Below are 21669 nucleotides of genomic sequence, written 5' to 3'. Positions count from 1 at the left end.
CGAGAGGAGTAACAGAAGTGGGAGTAACATTGAAAGGGTTGCTGCTGGAGTATCTTCTGACACCCCCTACTCAAAAGGTCTAGCTGCATCTTGAGTGTCCCAGGGACAGTAATATACATGGGTTAGTAACCAAGCCTCCCAGTAGTTTCATGCAATTAACCCTGAACAGAAGCCTATTTGGAATTTATCTGGGATGACATAGGCTTGCTCCCGTTCTCTTAAAAGTGATGCTGGGGCTCCAGGGAAAAGATGATGGTGGCTCATCAGGCAGCCAGATGCTCACTTGTCTGAGAGGGAGCCCTGTAGTCACTGCCATTCAGAAGAGAGGTACTGAGGGGGGAGGGATAGCTCAGTGGTTTGAGCATTGGCCTGCTAAACCCAGGGTTGTGAGTTCAGTCCTTGACGGGCCATTTAGGGATCTGGGGCAAAAATTGGGGATTGGTCCTGCTTTGAGTAGATGACCTCCTGAGGTCTCTTCCAACCCTGATATTCTATGATATGTTAGAGTTTCAGGAGAAGGAAATGATCCTTCCCAGAAGGACCTGGCAGGAGTTCTAAAGGTTGAACACAGGCCCTCTCATTGTGGTATTTAGGAATGAACTGCTTTTTTCCTTGCACCTGTTTCCCATCCAGATCCTGGTTGTAAGGAAAGATTGACTTCTTGGTTATTAACACAATGTATTAACTCTCCTGAACACTGGAATTTCTTTCTCTTCCTGTTAAGTTTCAAGTGTCGGCAGATGTACCACGCTCCCACAGACTGTGCCACCATCCGGAAATGGCTCACCAAGTGTGCAGATGACTCTGAAACAGCCAACTACATCAGTGCTCACACTAAAGATGTAAGGGAGAGTGCCTCAACATTCCTTTCAAGCTTCTAGTCCCTGATGAGAAGAGGGGAGCAATTCTGTGCATGTTTAGCATTTTATGCTGCTTTTTTTATGTTAGTAAATTCCCACTTGGGGTTTTGGTGCAAAGAGCTTGAATACCTTGAAATCTAATGAACAAATATCTATACACTAATGCAAGAAGTATGGGGAATAAACAGGAAGAACTAGAAATATTACTGAATAATCACAATTACAACATCATTGGCATCACGGAGATTTGGTGGGATAATTCACATGACTGGAATACTGATATAGAAGGATACTGCTTGTTCAGGAAGGACAGGCAAGGAAAAAAGGGAAGAGGTGTTGCTGTGTCTATCAGATATATACAATTGAACTGAGGTTGAAATATTTGAGGATAAAAGGAATAAAAACCCAAGGGTGATGTCATGGTAGGGATCTACTATGGACTGCCTAACTTGGAAGAAGAGGTGGGTGAGGCTTTTTTTTAAACAACTTAACAAAATCATCTGTAGCTCAGGACTCAGTAGTGATGGGGGATTTCAAGTACCTACACATCTGTTGATGAAAATAATACGGGGGACAAATTATCCAACAAATTCTTGAAATATATTGCAGACAAATTATTACAGAAGGTAGAGGAAGTGACTAGGGGAGATCTGATTCTAACAAACAGGGAGGAACTGGTTGAGAATTTGAAGGTGGAAGGCAGCTTGGATAAAAGTGATTATGAAATGATAGCGATCATGAGTCTAAGGGAATGGTAAGAGGAAAAACAGCAGAATAAAGACAATGAACTTCAAGGAGGCGAACTTTAGCAAACTCAGCAAATAGGTAGGTAATATCCTGTGGGAAGCAAGTGTAAGCAAAACCAGGGTTCAGGAGAGTTGGCAGTTATTTTAGAGAGACCCTATTAAGGGCACAAGAGCAAACTACCCTAATGGGTAGGAAAGAAAGGAAGTCTGGTAAGAGGCCCCACCCTGTCTTAGCCAGGAGATCTTCAATGACGTGAAATTCAAAAAAAGAGTTCTACAGAAAGTAGAAACTAGGTCAAATTACGAAGAATGAGTATAAAAAAAACACACAAGTGTGTAGGGACAAAATTAGAAAGGCCAAGGCACAAAGTGAAATTAAAATAGCTAGGGACATGAAGGGTAACAAGAAAACATTTTACAAACACGTTAGAAGCAAGACCAAAGACAAGGTAGGTCCCATTACTCAATGAGGAAGGAAAGACCATAACAGAAAATGCAGCAATGGCTGAAGTGTTAATTGCCTATTTTGTTTGTTTTCACCAGAAAGGTTAGCAGTGATAGGATGACTAAGCTAGTGAACATCGGTGTAAATGAGGTAGGATCTGAGGCTGATTTGGGAAAGAACAAGTTAAAAATTACTTAGGCTATGTCTACAGTACAGATCTTACAGTGGCACAGCTGTACCACTGCAGCGGCGTCGCTGTAAGGTCTCCTTTGTAGCCACTCCATGCCGGTGGGAGAGAGCTCTTTTGTCAGTGAAACTTATCCCGACAAAAGTGCTAGTGGACACACAGCTTAGACAAGTTGGATGTCTTCAAGTTGGCAGGGCCTGACAAAATACATTCTAGAATACTTTGGGAACTGGCTGAAGAGATCTCTGAGCCATTAGCACTTATCTTTGAGAACTCATGGAGAGAGTGGGAGAGATCCCAGAGGACTGGAAATAGGCAAATATAGTACCTATCCATAAAAGGGGGAATAAGGACAACCCAGGAAATTGTAGACCAGTCAGCTTAACTTTGGTACCAAGAAACGGAATGGAGCAAATACTGGAACAATCATTTTATAAGTAGCTAGAAGATAAGCTGATAAGTAACAGTCAGAATGGATTTGTCACAACATATGTCAAACCAACCTAAAATCCTTCTTTGATAGGATAATAAGCCTGGTGGAGGGCTGAGGGGGAAGCAGTAGAGGTGATATATCTTGACTTTAATAAGGCTTTTGATACTATCTCACATGACGTTCGCTTAAGTACACTAGGGAAATATACCCGAGATGAACCTCCTGTAAGGTGGGTTCACAACTGGTTAGAAAGCTGTACTCAAAGCGTAGTTATCAGTGGTTCACACAGTCAAGCATGAAGGGCATATCAAGTGGGGCCCTAAAGGGATCTGTCCTGGGTCCGGTTCTATTCAATATCTTCATCAATGATTTGGAGACTGGCATAGAGAGTACACTTATAAAGCTTGCGGATGATGCCAAGCTGGTAGGTTGCAAGCACTTTGGATGACAGAATTAGAATTCAAAATGTTCTTGACAAACTGAAGAAATGGATTGAAATAAAGAAGATGAAATTCAATAAGGACAAATGCAAAGTACTGGACTTAGGAAGGAATAATCAATTGCAGAAATATAAAACGGGAAATGACTGCCTAGGAACAAGTACTGCGGAAAAGGATTTGTGGGGTTTCAATGGATCACATCATTCTGGGATGTATTAGCAGGAGTGTTGTGAGTAAGACACAAGAAGTAATTATTCCACTCTACACGGTACTGATAAGGCTTCAATTGGAGTATTGTGTCCAGTTCTGGGCACCACACTTCGGGAAAGATGTGAACAAACTGGAGAAAGTCCAGAGAAGAGCAATAAAAATGATTAAAGGTCTAGAAAACATGACCTATGAGGGAAGATTGAAAAAAATTGGGTTTGTTTAGTCTGGAGAAGACTGAGAGGGGACTGGATAACTCTTCAAGTTTGTAAAACCTTGTAAAGAGATGGGTGATAAATTGTTCTCCTTTTCCACTGAGGGCAGGACAAGAAGCAGTAGGCTTAAATTGCAGCAAGGGAGATTTAGGTTAGACATTAGGAAAAACTTCCTAACTGTCAGGGTGGTTAAGCACTGGAAAAAAATACCAAGAGAGGTTGTGAAATGTCTGTCATGGAGGTTTTTAAGAACAGGTTAGATAAACACCTGCCAGGGATGCTCTAGATTCTGGATAATACTTAGTCCTGCCTCAGCACAGAGGACTGGACTCGACGACCTGTTGAGGTCCCTTCCAGTCCTACATTTCTGTGATTCTATGGCTGACTCTATTACTGCAAATACATTTTAAACTGGGAAACCCACCTGTGTGTAGAGCTGGTTACTGAAGTGCTCCCTCTATACCCTAGTCTTCATTCTGCTAAATTCATTGCAAGCATTAATCTGCAGCTGGGTATGTTGCCCTCTAATGGCAGAGAAGCAGCATGGTGGTTGGCTCAAGCACTTGTCTGGTGTACAGCTGCAGTTAAATTTTTTTTTTTAAAGGAGAATGCTTGGATACACGAAGGGTAGATAATATAGCCCATCCCCATTTGTAACAGTGTATAGCTTTGGTTCTAGCCATGGATTTCGGAGAATGAAAAGCTCTAGAGCGTCAGTTTCCATTTGTAGGATGAGGCGTTATAAGCAAAAGTCGTAGGGTTATCTAGCCTGAAGTGGGGGATGCAGTTTAAGTCTGCATAGCTATGCAGGGCAGTGTGAAAAGGAATATGCCTATTGTAAGGCCTAGTACTGTTCTGGCTGGGGGAGCCAAAGGGACTCCATGACTTAAAGGTCTTTGTCCATAACTTAGGTTTTCTGAGCACGTGATTAATTTAAAGGCAACAGATTTAGACTCAAGAAAAGGAGCTATTTATGCAGCGTGAGGTGAACCTTTGGAATTCATTGTAGCTGGATTTAATTTAGAACTTTATGGTTCAGGGAAATGGTTATGAATTCAGTGTCCTTAGTTTCTAGGTCAGAGACCCCAATATATCCAGACTGGTCATGGCAATTCTGGACTGTGATATGATTTGGTGTCTTCAGATTCAAATTGGCAAAGCTGGATTACTTCCTATAGCTATGCAAACCACGAAAATATAATAGCAGTCAAATTGTGCAGAATATCAACTGATTACCTGTGGAACAAAGAAACCTAGGTAAAGCACTGTGTAGTCAGGCAGGTGTATGATGGCTTTGTACTTCCTCTGAAGCAGTTACCAATCGGCTACTACTGAAGGCAGCATACAAAGCTAGATGGTCCTGTGGTCTGAGTCACTATGGCCAGTACTGTCTTTCTATGTAAACTGGTTGAATTGCTAAACCTGACCAGCCTGTTAATGGTAACTATTGAGACTGAACTTTGGTTCACAAGTGGTAACGCTAAGAATAATGACCTTATTCCTTGGAACTGTTATCTCAAACCACTGATCTGTTGTTGATGCCCTGAGCCATCCATCCATCCCCCCTTCATCCCATTTTAAAATGGGTTTGACAGGAATAGCATATGTGGAATAATGGAGCTGGCATTATGTTCTTAAGGAACATTACAGACCAGCTGGATCTAATTAATGCTTTTGTTTTTCCCAGTGTCCCAAGTGCAATATCTGTATTGAAAAGAATGGAGGCTGCAATCACATGGTGAGCAATCCCCTGAATACTTCAGATCTTCCTTGTCTTTAGCTGAAACCTTTCTGTCCTTTTGCAGATTGCTAATGTCTCGTCTTTCCTTCTTTTTCAGCAATGCTCTAAATGCAAGCACGGTAAGTAGCAGTATCTGAAATCTGTTGGGGAAGCGGAATATTCCTTTATTACCCCGGTAGTCAATTTTGTTGTCCTAAATAGCCAGTTAACCATTTCTCCCAGTACAAATATGAAGAGGATTCTAATTACACATCTGACTTGGTGATAGAGGGTTGTTGTTTCACTTTCTATGTTTTTAACTGGTTTCTGATGCTTCGGTGGCATTTAGATTTAACGCTGTAAAAAGGTCTTCAGCTCCCTTTCTGTCATAAGATTGATGCTCCTCAGAAATGTGCTCTGGTGTTTAAAAGGTTTCCTGATGTAGTTCTTGTTTTGTACATGGATTTCTGTACCACCAGGTGAAACCACTTGCATTGTAATGGAACTCTGAGCCTTTATGTCAAATTAGCCTTAGTCTTTATGTTCACTGATGGACAGAATTAGCCCCTACATAGACCAAACCAAAAAAGCAAGTGTAGGTCTGTTGCTGATCTCTATAACCTTATCCGCTAGACTGCTCCTCAGTCCATTCCCAAGCAAGAAGCAGCCTGGTTGTCTTCAACCCTTATCAAAGCCCTGTAAAATATCAGGAATGCAGAGCAAATGGTTTTTGTGGGATGGTAAATTTCTCTTATCCCAAAGAAGTGGGTGAGACTACCTGCTGCTGGGGCTCCCATGTTGCAGCTATCAGCCAGTAGGGAGGCTAAGGAAGATAACCCCCCTCAGAAAACATTTAAAATCTGCCCATCCCAGTTCACTTCCTTTGCTGCTAGAAGATCAGCAGGAATGGTAGTGACTCGGTGGGATGCTGTGGTATCAGGAGTAGGTGAGCAACAAGTTCCTAGATACCACAGTGATTGAAACTGGAAAGAGAGCAGGCTACCCCTTCGGTGAAATTAGCAGATTTCAACCAAACTGAATGGGAAAGGTAAGCCTTTCAGAAGCAATTTGTACAGCAACTGTTTAACCCCCATCTTTTCTCCTTCCTGACAGAACACTACAAGTATCCCACCTCTAAAACCAGGCAGGTCTGTTTTGTGGGTTTAGTTGTTGCTCTACTTTTTCTCCTTGGCTCTTTTACCTACGTCCTCTCCCTCAAGCCGGGACTACGCTACCAACTTGTATCCGTATAGGTACGGGGCTCGGATGTGAGAAATCCACACCCCGCGCAACATAGTTATACCAGCCTAAGCCTTTGTGTAGACAGCGCTGTGTCAGCGGGAGGGCTTCTCCCAGTGATAGCTACCGCCTCTTGCAGAGGTGGATTAACTAGGTCAACGGGAGAGCTCTCTCCCTTCAACGTAGGAGTGTTTTCACTTGCGTGCTACAGCAGCACAGTAGTGCTAATCCAGCGTTTCAAGTGTAGGCTTGCCCTCAGTGACTTCTCATCTGACGCCATCTCCTAAACCACTGGATATGGATAGGTGTCTTAGAGTCACACAATTTAAGGCGAGAAGGGACCCTCAGATCATCGAGTCTGACCTGTGTATCACAGGTCACCAATACCACCCACTGCGCACCCGTGAGAATTGGAAGTGGATTGTCTGTGTGGATTTGTTCACTGCTTGATCAGATTAGGATCCTTCAAATCTAATCCATCAGAGACCCATGCTGGCAACTTGCCAATAATCAGAGAGCTGCAGCTGCCCTCTTCTGTAACTGAGGTGCAGCCTGCGCAGATTGCATGTCCCAGTTTCCAACACTCCGTGTGGATCCAAGCAGTGTCTCTAACACGCTGGAAGTGATACCTCACAAGCTGCATCTCCATATTTAGATACAGACCCCCAAGACGGGGTTATATTTGGCCCACAAGCTGTATTCTGTTTTCCCCCTGGGCAAAATGGCACAAATAAACTTTACATGCTGCTTGGCTAAAGGAAACCCCTGAGACAGAGGGGCTGTTTCTCTGTAACTTGGTTTCTGGAAACTCATTTTTTCTATGCATCACAGTGATTGTGCCTTGTTCTCTGCAGACTTCTGCTGGATGTGTCTGGGGGACTGGAAGACCCACGGTAGCGAGTACTACGAATGCAGTCGGTACAAAGAGAATCCTGATATTGTAAACCAGAGTCAGCAAGCACAGGCCAGGGAGGCCCTTAAGAAGTACTTGTTCTATTTTGAGCGGGTAGGACACATCTCTTTGGCCAGAGCTGCTGTAGCCTTTTAATGTCCCTGCCGGGTGCAAAGGTCATTGCCAGCAATGTTGGTGTAAGAAACTGCACAGAGGATTCTGTACAGATGAAGTAGCTTCTGGAGTCCCAGTTTAGGTCCTGGCTTTGTTCCTTCAGACTCAAAATTCTGCCCAACAAATCCCAGCCAAGCTGTTAACTTTGCTTCTCCATTGAAGCAAACCATGTGAGATTGCTTAAGTTTCCTGATGCTGCAGAAAATCAGTATTGCCTGCATTTTTCTGTTCTTTCACAGCAGCTAGTACAATGGGATTCTCATCAACGAGTAGGGCTCCTAGGTGCTACAATGATACAAACAATACAAAATAGTGTCCCTCTGCAAGAAGCTGCTATGCTATGGCAGATAGGTATCCGAGAATCATAGGACTCGAAGGGACCTCGAGAGATCATCTCGTCCAGTCCCTGCACTCATGCAATATCGCTGCAACCATTTCCTCGCAGGACCAGGGAAGTTCCAAAGCTCCTTATGGCATGAATTTGTAGGGACCAAGAAGAAACTAATCTCGGGTGTTTCAATTAAAACTCCATCATGGGGTTTAATGAAATTTTAAGGGGATTTCATGTCAAGACATGTTTAAAGAAAGGCTTTTGGAATCTGTCACTAACCGTCACAGCTCCTCTTTCCCTGCAGCAGGCATGAATAGGACTGGTCAAACTGCACAGGTCTAATGCAGCTTCTCTAGAAGAAAACACTGTAGATCCAAGGTTGCCACTTTTCTGTGAGGTCAGCATGCACTCGTTTCCTCATTCAGATATCAACAGCTGCTTATCATAGCATTAATCTAGTCTTAAAATAATAATAAATTAATAATCTTGGCTTTCCAGATCAAGGGACTCTGGGAAATGGCCAAGTTTTACAATGATGTTTCATAGCGCAGATGTGTCAGTTTTCAGTAAGCCCATGTTAAAAGTTAATCTAACTCTCTTGGCAGAGACCTCTTAAGTGGGGAAATACCCATTATTTTACTCCTTCTAGTTGCTCACAAGATGCTGATGTGACCATAGGGCATTTCTACAGAGGGGCTGGGTTTGCTCCCTGCTCTCACCTGCCTCTTACAGTGTAACCTCCATGGGCTTGCAACTAGTGGGTGCTGCCTTGCTGTGGTCCTGCCCACAGCATATGCTATCCTGCTGGACTCCAGCCCCATCTTACTTCCTGTTTGCTGGAGCGTCTATCTGTAGGTAGCAGCACTTTGATCTCATGCCCTTTTTCTTCTACTTTTGCAGTGGGAGAACCACAATAAAAGCTTGCAGTTAGAGGCACAGACATACCAGCGAATTCAGGAGAAGATCCAGGAAAGGGTGATGAACAACCTGGGAACATGGATAGACTGGCAGTACCTGCAGAATGCTGCAAAGCTGCTTGCAAAGGTGGGCATTTTTGGCTCTTTCAGTCCACAGGAGAGAGCCTACACACCAAAACACTTCCATCTGAGTAGCACACTGAAGAGGGAGGCAATTCAGAGATTAGATCTGTAAGGGATGTTATGCCCTGAATCAGACACTAACTGCCTGAGGTTAGCAGGAGGATGCCTTTTTGAGCAGGTTATTCCATAATTAGTCCTAACACGTGTTTCCTGCACCTTCCTCAGAAGCATCTGGTAATGGCCTCTGCTATACTGGACTGGTCTAGCAACTCCTGTGTCCCTATATTAGTCATAGAAATAATCTGTGCTAACAACATCCAGATCTAAAACTCTTTTCCTCTTCTGTTGTAGTGTCGTTACACCCTGCAGTACACATATCCATACGCCTACTACATGGAGTCTGGCCCCAGGAAGAAATTGGTAAGGTGTTTGCTGAGACTTCTTGGCATCTAGCTAGGGAGCATAGTGAGCTAAGCAGACACCTAGATTTGTCTCCTCAGTCCCAGAGTTTGTGTGTTTATAATAAATCCGTGTAATTACATATATGTGACGTTGAACCTCACGTATCCTCAAACTTCATAATCAGCTCAAAACCCTCCTCCTTCTGCTCCCCCTCAGATTTAATAGCAAAGTTCTTGCTGGGTGTCATTCCAGAGACGTCCCTGTTTTTACAGACTTTACTATAGAATAATACTGCAGTGTGAATGACAAACTAGTTGTCAAGCAATTTTTCTCCATAAGAATTCACATCATAAGCAAGCACATGTATCTGGAATCTGAGTTGGTTACTACTGGCTCCTATGTCCTGGGAGATGGGAGAGTCACATCAACAGGTTAACCTTTCAGGAAACTGTATCAAAAAGGAGGAAGTAAACCTCAGTGCAAGTGGTAGAGCGCTAGCCAGGGCACGCTGCCCTAGGGCGGGCTGGCTGGCAAGCCAACATCTGAGGCTCTACATGCTATTGTTTGACTTGAGTTTTGCTTTGCTGCTAGTATTTGAGATAGTGAGATCAAATCTAGCTTGGGGTTTGTCTACCTGTGCAGCAGACACACCTTTGATCACAGTGTAGACATAACCTTCAGCTAGACGTTTGCTGACTTCTGTTTTGGTCCTTCTTTCCCAAGTTTGTAGTCAGGGCAAGACAAATAAATGAACCTTACTCTTTCCACGTCTGACTGAAGCCCCCGTTAATTATAAACCAACCCAGCTGCTCAGTTGCTTACATCGCTTTACTATCAAGGGGGCCGCTTTGGTAGGCCCAACACGTGACTTAAACTAAGTGGTTTTGAGATGGGGTTTCTGGGGTAAAGTTTCCCTTTTGGTAACACCATAGTACTCAGCCCTTGTTTTACATGAAGGTGTGTACAGGGCAGAAACTGCGTTTCCAGCCCCTAAGTGGGATGGAGATTCACCAGACTGCAAACACCAGTTGGTGGTGTCAGTTTCCTCCTTGTATCCTAATGCTTGAATAATTAAAAGTTGAATGTACAAAAATCCATCTTCCTTAGGACTTTGAAGTCACTGGACATGCCACATTCTAGTGCTCATTGTTTTCCCAAGTGTTCCAGAGATTTGCTCCACCAAACCTGTTGCGGAGAGGAAGGACCCTAGGTGTGTGTGCTTCCTTTCACCACACCAGTTTGGTGGCATAAAGCTGCTCAGGGTAGATTGGTTTCTCTAATTGTCTGTACTGTTGATCAGTTTGAATACCAGCAGGCTCAGTTGGAAGCTGAAATAGAAAACCTTTCCTGGAAGGTGGAGCGAGCAGACAGCTATGACAGAGGGGTAAGTTATCTGTTCCCCTGTGTCTGCTGGGCAGCCCTTTACTTACAGGTGGCTTAGTACCTGCACAAAATGGCCCAGGCAAGCTTGGCAGGCAGATGAGGGCAATCAGATTAGCTTTGAGTCTGACCTTTTGTTCCCTTGGCCTGCAGATGCTTGCTTCCTAGTTGGGGGTGGCGGGGTGGGGGTGGGGAAGAACTTTACTCCTGGCTGACTGAACCAGGGCTGACAGGCTCTGAAGGAAGATGCATTCAGCCCTTTGCTGGAGGGGAAGTTACCCTGGTGTATGGGGTTTTTTTGCTTTTCGGAGGTGGGAGGGAGCATCAGAAACCCTCTAAGAAGGGAAATGTAAGGAGAATTGGGTTCAGAGGGACAGTCCTTTTACACACCGTCAAATCGGAAGGGTCCCTGCAGTCCTGAATTTGCTTGAGAAGCCATGAATGGTCCTCACGCTCTACCGTACAAGTGCCTTTTCTTTTCCTCTGGGGAGTTCAGATTAATGGGGTTCTGCCTTGCTGTTCTTTGTTCCAGGATTTAGAGAATCAGATGCATATAGCAGAACAGAGGAGGAGGACCTTGCTTAAAGACTTCCATGACACATAAGGCGGAAGGAGGTGATGGGGTGCAGGGGTGAGAGCAGCAAGCAAGGTGACGGTGTCTGCATCGTGACAAATGAGCACTGCCTGTGGGAGAACCCGGCCAAGGACAAAACCATCCCCTCCCCTTGCAAAACAGACATGTGCAAACGCCCCATCTTAGTCCCGTTCTGTTTTTTATTTTTCTGCTTTTCGTTTCTGCCAGGCTAGAGGCTGGAGTTCAGATTGACATCTTTCATGGGATGTTTCCTCCTACCCCAGATGGCTTTTGAGAGAGGGAATTTTTCTGAATGGCTGTTAATAGTATTAGATCATTACAATTTATGTAATTTTCAACGGTTGTACAATTATACAAACAAACCCTAGAATAACACACAACCCTTTTTAAAAATAAATTGGCAGTGGAGTGTTCTTCCTTAATAATCTGCTTGTAAATTTAATGGGCTTCTGCCCCATAATTCTTTTATGCACTGAGGGTTATGAAATAACCCAGCTAGAGTTCCCTTTCCTCTAACATGCGCTTTGTAGCACTGGCCTGTGGCTGCACGAGGAAAGTGGCTGGAGGTTAGAGGGTCGCTGCTGCGGTGTTGGCACCTTACAGCATCAATGGTGGCTGCATATCAGCACAATTATGTGTGGCATCTCTTCTCTCAGCAGTAGTTTGTGCTGCATGAACCAAAGCAAATGGAGGTGTTACAGGGCAGAGATCAGGTTAATATAGGAGATATGCCTAGAAGTAATTCAGATCTTTGCATTCAGTGAATTTAAGGTCTTCCATGTGGATTTTTGCTTTAGTTTGTTTTTAGGGGTTTTCTGTGCTGCCAAAACTATGGTGTTTGGGAGACTGTGAGAACAGTTGTTCTAACGGTGTTAAATAGGCTTGGTCTTGTTAGGTAGAGCGGAACAAGCCATGTTACTTCAATGCATACAGCTTTGTAAAGACCAGTCATCCAAGGCGTGTAATAACATGATCGAACTACTTTGGTCTCATTTACCCAGGCAAGACTAAACCCCATTGCAAGTCAAGGGGGAACAGTAATGCATAATGTGATCCCTGACACGCGTCTTGGCAATGTAGACGGGCACTCAGAGAGAAGTGCTAGAGTTAACCTTGTACTGCTCTCTCAGAGCCTGCACCAAGCCAGACAGAAAGCTGACCGGTGGAGGTAATGTGTGTGTGTGTGTGTGTGTGTGTATATTGATATTAAAGCTGCTGGACGGTTATCATCAGTCTGATTATTGTCCGGGACTCTCAGAGCTTTTGTCTGGGTGTGTTTAATGCAAAATAGAAACAGTTTTTTTAAGTGACCTCCCCAATTCATCTTAACAAGGGAGTCCCTTCAAACCAGTGGCTTAAATGCAAACACTTTACTATGGTGGATGTACCAGGTACAGATGCCTGTGTAACACATGGACTTGTGCATGCATCTGCTATACATAGGCAAAAATGGAGTAGTTGAGTGTCCTGATCCGAGCAAATCCCCAATTCTAGGGTGAAAGTAGTGAAATCCCTTCCATGCCATTTTCATGAGGAATGCTGCCCTGACACATTCCTTACTAGGATACTCTTATTTTCACCCTTTTTGACTTGACAGGATGAAAGACTGACTGGGAGTCTTCCTAATTCCTGCTTGACAAAATAAACTCACAATGCTATGGAGCTACTCTCTTGGTTCCAAGAGAGACATGCACCATATGACTCTAGCACCCACTTCTGGGTGCTAGGTTTTAACCACGTGAAGGTGGGCGAAAAGAGAGGGCTATCAGTTTGAGAGGGTTACTATTATATGAACTAATCATGTGGCCAGAGTTTGTATAGTGTACCCCACTGTGCAGAGTTAATGTGTATATAGTGCTTTAAAGATGTAAAGCGGAACGTACTAATGTACGATATGAACTGGTGTTCTAGTTAAGCTAGCTGCATTCAGGTGAAATTTGGTCTGTTTGTCAGAGAGGTATAGGGCAGTATCTTTTCGAACCCTAAATACTCAGCTTTGCTGCCAGATGGTGCCCTCTTCTCCCTGCTCACTTACATCACATAAGCATTCAGCTCTGAACCAGGATAAGCATATTTTGCTTAAACACAAAGTGTTTTAACATCGTCATTCCTGGAGCAGTGTAGATCAGATGGCAAGAACCAATCGCCAAATGGCCCTGAGAGCCGACTCGCAGTCCAGACTGCTCAGACACCTTGGTGATGAGCACTTTAGAAATCTGTACAAATACAGACTGCTTTGAAAGCCACCTCTCTCTTTGGAATTACACAAAACTCAAGCTTTATCAACAGCTTTATTTTGTTTCTCCAAAACTCTTCCAGGAAGTAGGCTGTGAATTTCCTGGTTCCCATGAACAGATCCTGCTTCCACCCTCTGTGGGGAAAACAAGGCGGGATTGTGTCTTTGCAGTTTGAGCCCAAACAGGGCAATATCTGTGTGCTGTAGTATAGGAACAGTTAAAACTGTGGAGTGATCCCCATTTCCTGCTCATTCTGGCATCTGAAGAGGATAAGCTGCTGCTGTTTGAGAGGTGGGTGACTGATAGGAAAGAAATTAGTGTTCTTGAGATCAAAGATAAAGGGGCAAATTCCGTTATGTGAACACAGCCCCTTTCAAGTCATTGTGGTGGCCTGAGAATAGAAGTTGGATCAGGTTATTAACTCTAAAGAGATACAAATTTTCCCCCGCACCAATAACATCGCAATTTTGCAGTGTTTGTCCCTTCCTCTTTTTGCAGCTGCTTGCTATCCCTAGGTCAGCCTGACCTCTCTCTCTCCATCCTTGCATCTGATACTCTTTATTTCAGCTTTGCTCACGCTAATGCACTGGCTGACTCAGATCTCTAACAGTCATCAGGCTTCCCGGACAATTCAAAGTTTTCTACTGACAATATAAACTGCATGACTGCTGCTCCGCACATGAATTGCTCACTGTACCAATGTGGGACAGGAACAGCAGGAGGTTTCTGTACTATAATTTCACATTCAAACTTTTAGACTTTTTAAGCAGGTGATAAATAGACCTTTATTTTTAAATGAGACTTGTTCTAGGGACTCCTTTTCTCACCTGCATCTGCTCAGTTGGATTGTTCTCCAGGATTTCAGGTAGCTGCTGCTGTGGGAGCTTTAGTATTATGGAGAGTGTTGCTGTTTCTTGGCTGCCTTGTTCTGTTGGCGAGGTCTTCTCCAAGAAACTGACACCCCTCTTAGCTTTCTTTATAGGTATTGGAGGGGAAGGGGCAAAGGAAAATGCCCTTGAAATACTTCCCAGCGGTGGAGTGGTTTATTTGAAATAAATTGTGAATTTATCATTTTAAAGGTGTGTGTGCAGTGTCTTTATTCCATCAGCTTTTAGGTGAAAACCCTCTACTTCAATGTTTTTTTAATTAAATGTTTCGAGCAGTGCGACATGGACTGTTAGAATCACATGAAGCAGCCAACAGCACAAATCATAATTTGAGTGCTACAGCTGTACTAAAATGTTGGTAGGGAGGAAGGTTTGGGGATTAAGGGACTTGGGAGATTCTGTTCCTGGCTGTGCCATTGATTTTGTGACGCTTTGGCAAAATCACTTCATCTCTCTGCCTCCATTTCCCATCTGTAAAATGAGAAAATACTACCCTACTGCAAAGGATATTTTAGAAACAAAGTCTGGACTTTAAGGCTCTTGACTGCGATGATGAAGAGTGCCATAAAAACCATATAAAGCAATGTGAAAAGTCAAAGCACAGCTTTGGGTTTGATGTATTAAAATATTAGCATAAAGAAGGAAGAGAATAGGCACAGATTTGCTAAAGAATCATGCCACCTAGTATATGTAATTCCTGTTTTCTGAAAACACATACGATGCTGAATTTTCTGTCCAATTTAGGTAAGATAGTGTCACCTTCTAGACAAACTCTTGTAAGTAACAAGCATGGGACTGTTGCATATTGGAGAAGTCAAAAAAGGGTATTCAGAATATGCAGTAATCTTATTCCCCTTTTTGCTGACTTTCTCTAAATGAAGAATATCCAATATCTTTTGTCTCATTAGTAGATATTCTGAAAATCAAACATACACTATTAACACTCAGCATTACCAAAGGTTTTGCTATATTGAACTATTATTGCAGGTAACTTATGTCATATAGTAGACAGCAGACTTCATTCAGATCACTAAAACTATCAAACTCCTTGAAGTTGAAATTAAAAAAAAAAAAAAAATCTTATAATACAACTGAAAATCCCAGGTCACTTTTAAAAAAATACAAGCTTGCTAAGCTTGATGTCGATGCCGCTAATAAGCATTTCTAAAATATCTATTCAACATGAAGCACATAGAAGTGAAGGCTTGTCTAGTTTTAAATAGTTCATGTTTTGGGAGACAAAAGGCTTAACTGCCCAAGAACCCAACCTGTAGCTCCTCTGGGAAATGCTCAGTTCAGGTGGCCTTCATGCTCTGGACAGAAATCTAGTCAGGTCAGGCTATAACTCGTCGGTAATTTTCACGCTGCAGCTCTGTGCTGTGCCAGCTGGAGCTGTTGAGCACTTTGCCGACTGGGCAGAATTTGAGTGCCCTTGTTTGTAAATGGGAGGGGAAAGAGGGGGAGCGTTTTTTAGATTTTTACTTATTTGAATGCCCAGTTCAATGGAACTGGGATGTGTGTGTGTAAATTTTTTTAATTTAAAATCACCGAGGAGTGGCAGTGTGAGGGGGAGTCCGACCGCCATTTAATGACAGCAGTCTAAGGCCGAGGGTTACCCCTTTACAGCTGTTAACGTGTGTTGTCAATGTGCCCCCCACACCAACCCAGCTGCTCACTCCCTGTTGAGGAGCAACTCCTGTGTCTTCCCGCTCCCTGCCCGGGCGGCCTGCATCTGCTGTCAAGTGCTCACCGACAGTGCTTTCAATTCCGCAAAGCAGGAAGTCACCAGACAAACCCTGAAAAGTCGCTAGATGTAACTGTTTAAGCACTCAAAAGGAGTCAAAAATGTCACTGAACAAAATTTCCACAGAATTCAACTAAGAATTTTTTTATATATATATATACACACACACACACACACGCCTATAGCCACAAAATCATTCACAAGCAGCTCAATAGTGTTAATAAAATCCATTCCATGCTCTTCTTACTACATTCTCTTACACAGCAGAAACAACTACAGCAGTATGCTGTCATCAGGAGGGTGCCCTCTGCTCCTTGAGCAGGGCACTCTGTAGGTGCCAGCCCAGGTTGGCTGGGGTTAGTTCACTTCAGCTGAGCCTCCCTTTCGTGCCAGCCTAGATTTGAGCCAACAGGTTAGTGAAAGGCAGAGCCCAGAGCTGGGGGGAGAGGGCATTCATCTGACTTGAGCTCGGCGCTGCAGGGAGCAAAGAAAATAGATGTAAAAACAAAAACCCGTTAGCCAGACCCCTTCTCTCTGCTTCCACTGTTTCATTTCTGACCAGCTAGGCAGCTAACCCCAGACCAAGCCAGGGGAAGGAGTAAAGGGGAACTGAAATCCAGCTAATTCCACCTTTGATCCTGTCGTGAGGGCTTCATCCCTAGAGGCAGGGGGCATTGGGGCACATGGTCCTGTCTTATCCCACCCTACCTCCCATCCATGCAGCTCTCCTTGCCGGCTGACCTGCCTCCCCCACCCTACCCACTTCATCATCCGTCTTTCTCTGCATGACAGGGTGCGCTACCTGCTACGAGGCAGCGAGAAAGGAGGTTTGGGTAAAAACAAGCCCTGGCTAACGCGCTGCGCTCTCCCGCCTGGGCCTGGCTTGAGCACAGTATTTCATTAGCCTCCACCACTCCTTTTCCTTGCCTGCAGCGTATAGCGACCGCAGCCCAAGAAGCCCTGGAATGCGATTCCTTCGGAGGACATGCCCAGCTGGCGGGTAATGACACTGGCCCGCTGCCTAACAGAATGCAGCAGGGAGCCAGGGTGGCCAGATGTCCCGATTTTATAGGGACAGTCCCGATTTGGGGGTTTTGTTCTTATAGAGGCTCCTGTTATCCCCCACCCCCCGGCCTGACTTTCCACGTTTGCCGTCTGGCCGCCCTACCTTCCCAGCGGGTGCGAGGCCACCAGAGCCCGGCCGCCAGCAGGCGGGGTCGGACCTGGGGCCGCTGCCGCGTGAGGTAACAGCCGGCCGGCCCCGAGCCCAGGCTCGCGAACCCCGCTCCGGGCGCGGTCTCGGTGCCGCGAGCGGGGGCAGCGCGCCCCCCGGGCGCTGTGTGGGGCACACAGGGGCTGGGCCTGAGGAGCGGGGCGGAGCGGGACGACTCTCCCCACGGCCGCTGCGCCGCGCCGTGACAGCCGCGCGATGTGTCGCGGGTCACGTCGACGCCTCTTTTCTCCAAACGGTCACTACCTCTAACGACAACGTTGCTAAGGTGGCAACGGCCGGCCGGCCACCAACCGCGCGGCGCCGGGCCTGCCCCGAGCACCGCCCGCCCGGGGAGCCGGGGCAAAGAGCCGCCCTGCCCCCTATGCTCAATGGGGCTGAAGGGGCACCGTGCCCTCAGTCAATTGGCCCCCTAAGGCAGATGGCCGTCCCCTTCCCCTGTTCGCAGTGGGCCTGAGGCCAAGCTACCCTCAGCAAAGATGGCCGTCCCCTTCCCCTGTTTGCAGTGGGCCTGAGGCCAGGCTACCCTCAGCAAAGATGGCCGCCGCCTTCCCCTGTTCACAGTGGGCCTGAGGCCAAGCTACCCTCAGCAAAGATGGCCGTCCCCTTCCCCTGTTTGCAGTGGGCCTGAGGCCAAGCTACCCTCAGCAAAGATGGCCGTCCCCTTCCCCTGTTCACAGTGGGCCTGAGGCCAAGCTACCCTCAGCAAAGATGGCCGTCCCCTTCCCCTGTTTGCAGTGGGCCTGAGGCCAGGCTACCCTCAGCAAAGATGGCCGCCGCCTTCCCCTGTTCGCAGTGGGCCTGAGGCCAGGCTACCCTCAGCAAAGATGGCCGCCGCCTTCCCCTGTTCGCAGTGGGCCTGAGGCCAAGCTACCCTCAGCAAAGATGGCCGTCCCCTTCCCCTGTTTGCAGTGGACCTGAGGCCAGGCTACCCTCAGCAAAGATGGCTGCCGCCTTCCCCTGTTCGCAGTGGGCCTGAGGCCAGGCTACCCTCAGCAAAGATGGCCGCCGCCTTCCCCTGTTCGCAGTGGGCCTGAGGCCAAGCTACCCTCAGCAAAGATGGCCGCCGCCTTCCCCTGTTCGCAGTGGGCCTGAGGCCAAGCTACCCTCAGCAAAGATGGCCGTCCCCTTCCCCTGTTTGCAGTGGACCTGAGGCCAGGCTACCCTCAGCAAAGATGGCTGCCGCCTTCCCCTGTTCGCAGTGGGCCTGAGGCCAGGCTACCCTCAGCAAAGATGGCCGCCGCCTTCCCCTGTTCGCAGTGGGCCTGAGGCCAAGCTACCCTCAGCAAAGATGGCCGCCGCCTTCCCCTGTTCGCAGTGGGCCTGAGGCCAGGCTACCTTCAGCAAAGATGGCCGCCGCCTTCCCCTGTTCGCAGTGGGCCTGAGGCCAGGCTACCCTCAGCAAAGATGGCCGCCGCCTTCCCCTGTTCGCAGTGGGCCTGAGGCCAGGCTACCCTCAGCAAAGATGGCCGCTCTCGGGCCCGAGCCGTCTCTCCTGCCGCGCGGCTCCGCCCTCCCTTTCGACCAGGTGTCCGGGACGCGCTGACGTCACGCAGTTCGTCCAGCCCCGCCCCTGTGCGGTCGCGATGGCCATTGGCCAGTCTCTTCAGCGTGACTCCCCTGTGCTGCGACGCACGTTCTCCCTCCTCGCATCCCCGGTGCGTGGTGACGACATCACGCTGCCGTCCCAGCCGCTGCGGGCGGTTGCCGGGGTGACTGGGTGGGCGCTCGCGGGGCCGGGCGATGGCGGCGGCGGCGGCGCGGGCGGAGGGGCCCCAGCTGCCCGGGCCCCCAGCGGGGCGGCCCCGGCAAGTCTGCTCCCGCCCCTACTTCGTGGTGCTCATGGTGTTCGCGCACCTCTACGTGCTCAACGTGCTGGGGCTGCTGCTCTTCGTGCACCTCAGCGCGGGGGACGGCCCGGGCCCCGGGCCCCCGCCGCCCAGCGAGCCGCCCGCCGCGCCCGGCCCCCGCGGGGCCGCCCTGCCCCGCCGCGAGGGCATCAAGGCAAGGAGCTGGCGCGGGCTGGCCGTGGCCGTATTGCCGGGGGCCGGCCCGGCCCGGCCCGGTGAGGGGGGACATCGCTCGGCCTGGCGCTCCGTGCCGTGGGCTGGCCCAGCTCGGCACAGCCTGGGCGCCGGGATTCGCAGCCGGTCTCCGCTCAGCCGCGTGCGGGGCGGGAGGACTTGGCAACACACAATGCGGCCCGGGCTGGCCCGCCTCCGGCTGCGCTGGCGTGGTACAGATCGGCTCGGCTCGGCTCGCTGAAGTTTGGCCTGAGGTGATTTAGCGAGAAACAGTGTAGCGGGCTCGGAGTTTTGCCAGCTTGGTGCCATTCTCTTTTCAGTCTCCTTTCAGGGGTACAGGTCATTCCTCTGATGTGTTCTTATTACTGCTCTTTATTTCTTACCAACTTCGGGGTAAATTGGGTCTCGCTATAAATGGGTGGCACTCCACTGATCTCAGTTGCACCTTAGCTGAATTTTTAACTCCTTTCAGCTGAGTTTAAACCAAGAACTAACCTGCCCAGACCCAGGGATGAGGGGCCCAGAATTGAATTCGGACATCCAGATGCAGTAGCACACGAACTGTATAGAAAGGGACTCCTGGCTGCCTGCTGTGTCTGTATAGATGCAGTCCAAAATTGCAGGCAGGCTTTTTTGGCATAGTGATTGTTGGATGCACAGTGGGGGGGAAAAATACTGAAAATTTGTGCCTGGAATGTAAGCTGTTAATTCCTGCTGTTTTGTCCCCCAGGTTGGCCATAAGCAAAAGGTGGAGCTGGTCCCTAACAAAGTCCATTTCATGAGAACTCTCAGCTTGAAACCACTTCTCTTTGGTAAGACGCACAGCCCCGCACAAGACCTGCTAACAGGGTGGCTGAAATCCCATTGATATTTTAATCCACACTGCAGTCTGGATATATTTGTGGCCATTATGGGCCCCAAGCCAATAAAGAGAGAGCACTGGAGTTATGGTAATTCAGAATCTGGTTGGTAAAATTAAAAACACAGCTTTGTAAAAAGGAGAAATTTCTGCAGTAAATCATGAAACTGGAGTTTGTGTCCTCGTAGATGCTGTTCATGTGGTGTGAAATGATGTCTGAATTCTTTATGTTAAGTGGTAGCTTCAGAAGGAATAGTGAGGTGGCTTATGGGTGAGAACCACTGTCCATGGTAGAAGGTTTTGTGCCTTTCATTGCGTATGTCTTAACTCAAATTAACTCTGCAGTAATCTACCCTCCAGTTACTGCTCTCTAGTTAGCCTAGCTCCAGTGAGAGCAATCATACTGTGAAATAACACTTGAGTTGCTGTTTGCACACTGCCACTGCACTTGCTGTGTGTGTCCCTTCTGTGTGCCCAGCCCATGGTTCTTTGCACTTCTGTAAGATGAAATGCTGTGTAAATGCTTTCCCAGTGAATTGTGTGAGAACTTTTCATTCCTTTCTGGGCATGCTGGGGGAATTGTGGGACGGCATTAGAAGCAAGGTGGTCATTTAGCAAGTTGCTGAATTGGACTAACACAAGCTTAGCTTATATCTTCTCTCAGGCTAGCCAATGCGACTTAAAAGCACCAGTGCACGCAAGTTAAAGGCTGGTGTGTGTGTGTGTGGACAGGACTCAAGTTAGGCACAACACTCGAGTTATAACTTGAGTTAATTTTGCGGTGAGGACAAAATCTCTGAAGCATCAAGGGGTTGGTAACTACTACCTGACTAGTAGATTAAGGGTCTCTGCTCACGTGAGTTAGAGAAAATTGAGATCTGTTACTTAGTTGATGTTCCCCAGGAGACAGAGCATGACTGTTCCCTTTTATGTGCTTTTTCTTAGATGGTATATAAATGTGATAGCTTATGTATCCCCTTTTAACATTGTTAGCAGCCCAATGCAATAAAAACAGGCCTGTGTGAATTCCGAAGGCTGCCAAAGGCAAACTGGCAACTGGATTTCTGCCATCCTGCTTTGATTGTAGCTCTTCTGATTACTCCCACAGGGCATATGGAAGTGAGTGATAATGACATTATAAAATGTATAGCTCTTCTCTCCTGCCTTTAGGAAATGGATTATTCAGACATATTTTTCAGATCTTTATTAAGATTTACTTATTAAGGCAGAGAGAATCAGTTCAAATTTTTGAGCTGCTTACCAGTTCTTTTGTTTTTATTTTTTAGTATAATTTGAAGAATAAGTGAATTGATCTGATTTCCATAAAATGTAGGAAACTGATTTAAGAAAAAAGGCAACTATCTCAACTTGCCTTCTTACC

At 46.8% G+C, this 21669-nt stretch overlaps 2 protein-coding genes and 1 long non-coding RNA gene across 6 annotated transcripts in view; 2 read left to right on the top strand and 1 right to left on the bottom strand.

Moving 5' to 3' along the window:
• The window catches only part of ARIH2 (ariadne RBR E3 ubiquitin protein ligase 2), a 48536-nt gene extending 33915 nt beyond the window's left edge, over positions 1–14621 (top strand). For both annotated transcript variants that reach the window (XM_084634921.1, XM_084634922.1), the window contains exons 8-15: positions 725–842; positions 5221–5271; positions 5372–5393; positions 7347–7498; positions 8790–8933; positions 9281–9349; positions 10632–10715; positions 11244–14621. In XM_084634921.1, the coding sequence (XP_084491047.1) occupies positions 725–842; positions 5221–5271; positions 5372–5393; positions 7347–7498; positions 8790–8933; positions 9281–9349; positions 10632–10715; positions 11244–11315 (712 nt within the window). In that variant the 3' untranslated portion in view covers positions 11316–14621. The remainder of the gene's footprint in view (positions 1–724; positions 843–5220; positions 5272–5371; positions 5394–7346; positions 7499–8789; positions 8934–9280; positions 9350–10631; positions 10716–11243) is intronic.
• Positions 14622–16291: 1670 nt separating this feature from the next.
• Positions 16292–17635, bottom strand: LOC311524127. The gene is made up of 2 exons (XR_014712489.1): positions 17343–17635; positions 16292–16648 (listed from the first exon to the last, which is right to left on the bottom strand). It is a non-coding gene; the product is annotated as an uncharacterized lncRNA (long non-coding RNA).
• Positions 17636–18758: 1123 nt separating this feature from the next.
• P4HTM (prolyl 4-hydroxylase, transmembrane) overlaps positions 18759–21669 on the top strand; it is a 28517-nt gene continuing 25606 nt past the window's right edge. For 2 of the 3 annotated variants that reach the window (XM_084634919.1, XM_084634918.1), the window contains exons 1-2: positions 19095–19409; positions 20160–20241. In XM_084634919.1, the coding sequence (XP_084491045.1) occupies positions 19149–19409; positions 20160–20241 (343 nt within the window). In that variant the 5' untranslated portion in view covers positions 19095–19148. Of the gene's footprint in view, positions 19064–19094; positions 19410–20159; positions 20242–21669 lie in introns of those variants that run through there. The other variant, XM_084634920.1, reaches the window with a different exon arrangement.

The sequence above is a fragment of the Lepidochelys olivacea genome (genome assembly GCF_965140295.1).
Source record: "Lepidochelys olivacea isolate rLepOli2 genome assembly, chromosome: 7".
NCBI lineage: Eukaryota > Metazoa > Chordata > Testudines > Cheloniidae > Lepidochelys > Lepidochelys olivacea.
Note: the sequence above shows the minus strand (reverse complement) of the source record. Positions and strands in the feature narration are given on the sequence as shown.